General features: G+C 43.1%; 1 protein-coding gene across 1 annotated transcript in view; it reads right to left on the bottom strand.

Moving 5' to 3' along the window:
• The window catches only part of KIF13A (kinesin family member 13A), a 187,992-nt gene that overhangs the window by 36,417 nt on the left and 142,418 nt on the right, over positions 1–9,157 (bottom strand). The window contains 8 exon segments of the mRNA XM_025208438.1: positions 1–80; positions 2,073–2,172; positions 3,536–3,574; positions 5,566–5,712; positions 5,811–5,943; positions 6,075–6,226; positions 7,020–7,193; positions 8,037–8,201. The exon segment at positions 1–80 is cut by the window's left edge and continues 8 nt beyond it. Of these exon segments, the coding sequence (XP_025064223.1) occupies positions 1–80; positions 2,073–2,172; positions 3,536–3,574; positions 5,566–5,712; positions 5,811–5,943; positions 6,075–6,226; positions 7,020–7,193; positions 8,037–8,201 (990 nt within the window).

Here is a 9,157-nt window from a genome sequence, read left to right as displayed (position 1 = left end):
CACTGCATTCCTTTCTTCAGTCAGTCCTATCCACTGTTCTACTAGCCGTGCTTCCCGTTCCAGATCATCCTCTGTTTTCTCTGCGGTGAAAGAGACAATACCCAATGTATGAAATCTACACTATGTTCGCATACATTTCCCAATGACAAGGTTACAGTTATCCAGTTATAGCAGGGGTGGGCAAAATACGGCCCGTGGGCTGCATCCGGCCCACGGGGCCCCTAAAAAATTTAGAAAATTAATATTTATCTGCCCTTGGTTCCTGTAAAAAATGACAGAAACCAAGGGCAGTAGGACACGGGAAGCCCGGCAGGCTCCCACAACAGCAGGGCCCCCCCAGCCGGCAGCCCTAGTTGGGGCTTCTGGCCTGGGACTGTGCCAGAACCACAGGTAAGGGGGAAAAGGAGGGGTGGGAAGGGCAGGGGAGGACCCAGGCAGGGAAGGAGCCTGGGGAAAAGTGGCCAGGGGAAAAGCTGAGCGCGGGAGGGGAAAACCGGCCCCATGCCCGCCCTGCACTCACTCTGTGCCCGACGCCCCGCGCTGCAGGCACTCACAGCCTGTGTGGGGCTGCCTGTGCCTGCTCCGGACAGACCCGTGTGGGCTGCGAGCAGCTGCAGCAGGGAGCACCAGCTACGGAGTGGGCGAGGGGCCGTTTTTCCCCTCCCCGTGCTGAGCTTTTCCCTGGGCTCCTTCCCTGCTCCTTCCCAGTGTGGAGGAAAGTGGCCCCTACCCCGCCCTGTGGCCAGTGTTCCCTGCTGCAGCTGCTCGCAGCCTGCGCAGGGCTGTCTGGAGCAGGCACAGGCAGCCCCATGTGGGCTACGAGCAGCTGCAGCATGGGGCATCTGGAGCAGGGCGGGCGAGGGGCCGCTTTCCCCCCCCACACTCAGCAATAGCTTGTAACCTGGCTCTGCTGCCAGCCTGGGCCCCACGCCAGCTCCGGGCTCGCCCATCAGGGCTGCGCCGCGGCAGCAGCTGTAGCCCCTCCTGCTTACCACAGCCGGCAGTGTTTGCCACTGTCGCCTCTGGGTTGCCCTGTGCGCAAGCTCTGGGCAGGCAGCAGCAGCCAACACTGTCCTGTGCAGCAAGTGGAGGGGGTCGCAGCTGCTGCTGCCGCATGTAGCCCCAACGGGCGAGCCCGGAGCCAGCAGGGCCCAGGGCGGGTTACAAGCTGGTGCTGAGCGCAGGGAAAAGTTGTCCCTCGCTCGCCCCTTGGCCGGTGTCCTGCACTGTAGCCACTTGCAGCCCGCACGGGGATGCCTGTGCCTGCTCCAGACAGCCTCACATGGGCTGTGAGCACCTGCAGCAGGGAGTGCCGGCCATGGGGCGGGCAAAGGGCCGCTTTTCCCCGCACTCAGCACCAGCTTCTTCCCTGCCGACGTGCAGGGGGTCAGGGCTGTGCGCTGCCTCCCGCCTGTACCACGGGGCTGGGGGGCACTGGGAGTGAGCAGGTGCGGGAGCCAGCAGGAGCACAGGGTCTGCACTGGTGTCCTGGGGCCAGTGCCAGTGGGGCCCAGAGCAGAGTAGCAGGAGCGCGGGGGTCCCAGCTGGCAGGGGCTCTATGGAGCCGGGCCAGCTCTCCCCACTCTCCCTGCTGGTGCAGCTCAGCCCGGCTCCAAAGACTCCTGCTAGCCTGTGCCCCACTTTGGGCCCCACCAGTGCTGGCCCTGGGACACTGGTCCCAAGATGGTGACCAGGGGGCGGGGCACCTGTCAAGGGGCGGGGCTACCCATGCGGCCTTTGACAGCCTGCCAAAACTGGGTAAGTGGCCCTTCATCCGAAATAATTGCCCGCTCCTGAGTTATAGTATTCCTACTACATTGGCTTGTGACAATGACAATCCAAACAGCTGTTGTATAGGTCTAACTCTAACAACACAGGCACTTTTTCTACTCATTTTGGGGGCTGCTCCTTGTATTCTAGATAACACCCTCAACATGGCCCAGAGACATATGGAGGCAAGTTTGTTATAAAAAGCTCACAATATTAAGCTGTGACGTTAGGTGAAAGTATACCGGTAGGCAAAAAGAACAAAGTGCTTGAAAAAGATAATTTATGTCTCAAGTGAGACCTACCTTGCTTATTGCTGATCTTCTGAATCTGTTCATCTAAGTATTCTCTGCGTTTTATAAGTGCATCAGACCATCTTTCTCGCACGCAGTTTAAATCTTCCTCCTAATGCAGGGTCAGAAAAACATTTTTCTGTTCAACACGTACTATCGAACCAAAGGAAGGACAACTAATTTAATTATAACATTTTCAGAAATGCTATTGAACAGTTTTGCATGATTAATAGGCAGGAAAGTTTCATTTATAGCATGCACGCTGATTAAGCAGTATACTGCCCAGGAATGAAACCTCGTTCACTTTCAAGTTTGAGATTCCAAAAGAAAAGCAAGAAAAGGTGACATGATACCAGCAGCTGTATAGATTATCAACATTTTTCGGCTGTCCTTCTACAGAATTTGTGATTTCCACAAAAATACATTAAGACCATTCAAGAGACACTGAAACTGTTTAATAGCATATGGAATGGAATGGGTAAAAACAGGTATTGTACAGTGGCCATGTATTCTCCTAAAAGATTAGACAGGCCTGTATACCCTTAAATCTCCATAGAATTCCATTACTAAGAGCTGCCATCAGTGCATTTAATTCTTCATGCAAACAAAACCCATCATGCAATCATGCTTTATGACATCACAAGAAAGTTTGGTCCATTCTTCTCTGTGATTTGCATTGTCAGGAAGCATATAAACAGCCTGCAGGAAGTTAGTATATGAACTGTTATTACTGAGACTATAGTAAAACCTAGTATAGTAAAACTCAATGGATGTTAACATTTACATCTAAGTTGGTTTTACTGCTTTCAAACCACAAAATCAAAAGGTCTTACAATGGGGATACACACTACTTGAAAGTAAGCCATTTCCCCCCAATATTTTTAAAATATTATATTTCAGTTATATATATTTTAGATTTCAAAATTTTAATTTCTCTAAAGCTACTAAAATTAACTGCAGCCTACCATGTGTTGCATTGTAGAAAAAATAAATTCTGATTACATTATTTAATTTTAAAGCACATGCATATTTCACCTTCACTCTTTTTGCATTAGCATTTCAAACAATTATACATTTTAAGAAGACAAGAAGTTTTCTCTTTAGAAAAAAAACCTGATAAATTCTGGATGGCAAGTGTTAATGCAGGTTGGATATTTTTACTGTAATACGTGTATTAGGATCTGCATAATCACTCCCATATTGTTAGTTATGCTTAATTGTTCAAAGCATCTCATGTAGGCATTTAGAAGATCTGATTGCTGAATACCAAAGAGCAGTGCAGTGTAGGAATAGAAAGTAAATTATAAAATAAATTGAAATGGCAAAGTTTATATAGCCCAGATAGCCCCTGAATGCACAGAATGTATTTCAAAGCTGCTTTTGCTTGCTTCAATATGCTTATCCACTTTAAAGTTGCTGGCTATTAGCATTAGCTGTGCCCCATGCCATAGGATTGACAGCAACAGCAGCAATACCTGATAACTATCCATATCACCATCATCATCATCATCTTTCTGGTAGGAGAAAATAAATTTTGTAAAACACAAAGAACATGCATTTTCTTGATAGAACAGCACACATCCAAATAAAACACACATCCAAATAAATAAATAAAAAAAACAAATCAAACTGGTACAAGTGTAAATGCTTTTATAAAATGTAACCAGAGTCAAATTTTTCAATACAGATTTTTTGGCTATCTGGTTGATTTTTGAATTCTGGTTTAATAAAAAATACTTTCTTCAAAAGTTAATTTCTTGGTTTTAACATCTCAGTTTAACTTTTGTAACTAGTGTATCTTTTTTTTTTTAAGTTGTAGACTCAAAACAAAAAAGGGACAAATTCATCTTGTCTGAGGCCCTGTATATCACAGGCCTTTAAATTTCACCTGGTTATCTCTTTGTCAAAACCCATAACTGTGTTGGTCTAAACTAGTGATGCTTAAATGCCTGACCCTATGGGCTGGAAGAGCAGTGTGGGACCAATCCATAGGCTGGATTCTGAAGAGGGAGAGTGTTGGTCTGTGAACTAGATTCAGCATAAAGTCAGTGTGTGGGGCCAGTTTATGCATGCGATGCAGCTTGCTGGCCTGGCCCTAAAAATTGAATCTGGCTGGAGTGACCCCACGCACTAGTGCAATTCAGTATGCAGGGCTGTCTCATCTGACCTGCAGGGCTCCCCACAGGTCTTCCGCTGCAAAATTTCTGGACCTTTGGGGAGCCCATCAGGCCAAATGACACAGCTCATTGAGCTGGATTCAGCTTGTGGACTGGAGGTTGAGAACCACTGGTCTAAACGAACGCATAATGTTTACAAAGTTCAGATCTGAAGCCATCAAAAGACAGAGAATCTGCTACTTCTCTTGTTGGCCTGTCCGAATGATTAATCGTCTTCGCTGTTAAAAATGTGTCCATTACTTTCAAATTGAAGTTGTTTGGCTTTAGCTTCTAAACACTGGTTCTTGTTGCATCTCTCCACTAGTAAAAAAACGCTATTTAGTAACTAGTACCTTCTCCTCATGATGGTTCCTTGATACTAATCAAGTCACCTCTCAGGCTTTTCTTTTTGATAAACTAAATAGATGGAAAACATTGCTTTTAACTTTAAGACTTTTTTCCAGCTTTTAAATAATTTTTGTGGCTTTTTTCTTCACCTTTTCCAATTTGTGAGCATCTTTTCTAAATAAATATGATAAAAGAACTGTGCACAGTACTCTAGTATCAACCTCACCACTCCTGTTCACAGAGGTAAAAATTACTTCCCTACTCCTACTCTCCTGCTTATATTCAAGGATCTCATTAGCCTTTCAGCTCCCCAAGATTTGCACTAAATGTATGTTCAGGTGCCTGCCTGCTATATCCCACAGCTCCTTTTAGAGTCATTGCTGTCCACCATTAAGTCATAAATTCTGTAGTATTCTTAAAAAAAATGTTGCACAAGTTATCAAACCAGAGAAGATGTCATTACATTTATAAATAGACAACAGGTAAGACTAAGCAGGAATAGAAGTAACAGTTCGGTTAAGAGATAGGTTCCCAGAAAATGATCAATGTACAAAATAGTGAGCAGGGCTTTAAGGTGTAATATTATGACTGAGTATTTTACTGTATTAGCAAATGCAATCAACCAAACAATGTAAAGTGTCCTGACAGCATCCTGATAGAGATATTAATGTTTGTGCATATACTTATTTCTGAACCAAAGTCTACTCTAAATGATGTCATTAGGGATTTTGTCTCTGGCTTCAGCAGAAACAAATTTGAGCTCATATGCCCATCTCTCTCTCTCTTTCTTTACCCCCAACCCTCCCCCCCACTGCACCTTCCAAGCCTGTGCTAACTTAAAAAAAGAGAGGGCTGCATTAACAATCGATGTGTATGGATGCACTATTATTAAAAAGCTGGGGCCCCATTTTGATTTTTTACCTTGAACTATGTAACAGGATTCTAAAACATCAAAGCAAATAATTGTAATAGCCTATAATTATATTATGCAGTTATCCTACCTGATAGCTGTCCAAACCCCTTTGTAGTTTGGTTGATCTGGCAGTCACACAGCCTATCGAGACAGAAAGAATAGCTTCCACCATGAGAGGCAGTGTTCCTGAGTGCTGTACAGGCTTCACTGTCACCTGAACTCTACGAGAATGGCCCTGAACAAGTGACCAGAAGAATCAGAGAGATAGAAATTAAGAGCAAAATTAAGGATAAACATAATTAAATTTAACAGGACAGGAAAAAAACTCAGTACCTGCCTAAGCTGGAAAACTCCTCCAGTGTTTACGTCCTTTGCCTGATGGAGTTCAACTGCAGTATATTCCCCCATCTCATTCAATTCTTGAATGGAAATCCACATTTCTATTCTGCGAGTTACTTCACTCCACCTAGAAAAATAGCCCCCAAATATGTGTTGCCTTTAATTAAAGACAACAGGAGTACAATCTGTTGCAACATTTAAAGTACTGCAACCCCTTTCTTTGGAAACATTCCTTGTTTTTTGTTTTTTCCCCCATACCTGTCTCTCAGTGTCCTTGTTTTAGCATGAAGAGAATCAACCTCCCAAATAGAGTTGCCATTACCAGAACACCTGTGTCCCCACACCTCAATAGCAAGAGCTCCTTCTGAAATGAACTCCAGAAATTCCTCTGTAACATTCACCACATAATCCTGGAAAGAAGGAAAAGGAAACTATATTAAGAAACCAATTCTTTATAGTTAGTTTGCAACTAGAAATGGAGCAGAAAAGTCTCTGCTTCCATGGCAGAGCCCACATGGTTAGGTTGACAAGTCTCTGATTCACAGGTGGGGCCTTAAGAAGCAGAAAAAAACCAAGAGGTCATCTCAGTAACTTAAATATGTGTTTTAACATTTTAAAACCATTACATTTCAACTAGGCCCTCCCATACTCTCTCTAGTCTTAAGATTGATGCTTTTTAAAATTACCACAATGGCACAAATATTCAGCAAGATTTCATTATAAACGCTGACATTTTTGTTTGAGAAAAAAACTGTTTTGTGCATGCCACTGATAATAACGTCAGGAACTAATGACTACATATATACAATGCCATATGTATTCAAATCTAAGATGAGCCCCCCCACCCCCATTCAACACAGGGGGGAAGCCTCTTATCTTACATTCAAATACAAGTTGGGCAGGGAGAAGGGGAGGTATTAAAAAATTAGATGTAGATATAGAAATTTACAACAAATGTATACATTTTCAATGTCTAGAATCTAATTATGGGGAGAGGGTCATCTTAAAGTCACAGTCATCTTGGATTCAGGTTAATTAAGTACATCTGACATCTTCTAAAAGTGTAACATTTTAATGTTACAGAGCATTTAGTTGCATTTCCTTCCAAAAAAAGTTTACATCCCAATAAAGATCAAGCTCTATACACAGTTAACCTCAAACATACCACACCCCTGACATACCATTTTCAAATAAAATCATTACCCTGTAGTGAGAGAAGGTCACTGTAAATTGAGCATCCTTGGTCTGAGGTGATGGCACCTCTGGATCCACCACTGGTGCTGCTACCGTTGATTCACATTGATCCCAGAATGTGTATTGACAGAAGACAAAATTAGAGAGGTTTCGTGGCAGCCCAGTTGCTTCTTTTATTTTTACCTAGACAGGAAAAAACAAGATACTCAAAACAGTATGATTATGTCCTCTTAAAAAGCTAAATATCTAAGCTAGAATAATATTCAGGACCACATTTTCATAGAGACCTAAGCATGAATCTATTTGGAAAGCCTACAGTTCTGTCTATGTAAAAGCTGAAATGCATTTGAGTGCACAGAAAATAGTTAGAGATACAGGTTGTAGCTGTGTTGGTCTGCACGCAAAAGTAATCAGAACTCTTGGGGAAGTGATATCTTTTATTAGACCAACTAGATAGCTGCAAAAAAAATTCTTTATTTGCAAGCTTTCAGGCACAGGCGCCCTTCCTCAGACATAGGAGAGTGGAAAGATTGTAACATTTCTCCCAGGTGCAAATAGTTGCATGCTTACGTATCTAACTTATACACCCATATTTTCTTCAGGAAATGACAGGTTCCCAAAATTTAATATTGGGAGGTACAGAGCAGGTGCAGCCTAGACAGTTATGAAAGCATCTCTATCTTATCAAACCAACCCCCAAACTGAGAGATACAGGAGAGTGCAGGTTCAGTGTCTGAACTGTTCGTTTCTATGACTGCAAAGGGTAGCTTCTGTAATACCAGTATTTTTGAGCTAGGCCTAAGCTCACTAGAAACAGAAATTAAACTACACAATTCACAGTCACTCAATCACTACCAGTCGAAACTGGACCTAATGCAGTAGAAGGGACATAAGTCCATTTTTTGCTCTCTACACAATCCTATACAAACCACATCCTGTATAATTAAATAGTTTATCTTAAAACCGTAACAACACATTTGTTTGACAAGAAATGAATTCTTAATTAGCTCATGGTGGCCTACTTACCCGGCAGGTGAGTTTTTTTGCCCTGCAAATAATATCTCCATTGTTATCCATGATTTCCAGGCTTCCACTTTCGCTGGAGTTCTCAGAAGAGTCATCTCCTTCCACCACCCGTTCTGGGACAACACCAGTGACTCGCATCACTTCTACGTGTAATCGCCCTGCAACCTGAAGCACAAACAAAAAGTGCCTAAGTACCTGGGCTTTAAAAACATTAAAATACTGCACACCTGACCTCAAGAAGAACAGAAAAGGGGAAGGACACAACAGAGAGAGGAGAAATATCACAGCCCCTTTAACCAATGGATGCAGGACTTGATGGCAGACCAATCAAGGCATATCACAACAATACCAGAGCTGCCAACCTAGCTGCAAATAGGTACATGGGTCATTCAGGCAGGGGAGTCAAAAGTGGCCAGACATGATCTTAGCCCCAGCTCTTTGTTGCATGCCATTGGCTACAAAAACTGGCATGTTATAACCTTCAGGTTGCTAGAGTTGGGGAGGACATTAAAACTTGACCATTTTAACTTCTGACTGAGAAAGGAACAAAGGCACAAGGAAAAATAAAAAGGGGAAAGAAGAGAGAATAAGGAAAAAAACCAATATATATTTACCACATTATTCAGTCTTTCACTAATCAATTCACAGGCAAAGATAAAGGCACTGGGGATCATTACTGTTACATAACTTTAATTAAAATTAAAGGAATCGGTGCATAAGGATCAAGGGACTTAATCTCTGATTCTGTAGTTTTTGCTCGCTTGCTAAATTACCTCCCTGTGTTTATTTTTACATTTGAAGTATCTGAGCAACTCTCCTTATCCATAAAATTGTATAAAGTATAAGTAAAATATTTAAAATGTAAGGTTTTATTTACCTCCAATATACAATTGTTTCAAAGTAAGCAGAAATATAAATTTGGAACTACCACATTTACTTGATTCTAAGATGAGGTCCTTTCCATTTAACATGGAGGGGGGAACCCCTCATCTTAGAATGGGGGGGGGGCAAGCAGCTGCTGAGACTCAGGCTCTAGCCCTACCCAGAGTCAGGGCCATAATCACAGCAGGGAGGAGAGGCTAGGAGGAAGAGGGGAGCAGGTGCTAGGGGGAGGGGAGGGG

This window comes from Alligator sinensis, unplaced genomic scaffold (genome assembly GCF_000455745.1).
Source record: "Alligator sinensis unplaced genomic scaffold, ASM45574v1 scaffold928_1, whole genome shotgun sequence".
NCBI classification, from domain to species: Eukaryota; Metazoa; Chordata; order Crocodylia; family Alligatoridae; genus Alligator; species Alligator sinensis.
Note: the sequence above shows the minus strand (reverse complement) of the source record. Positions and strands in the feature narration are given on the sequence as shown.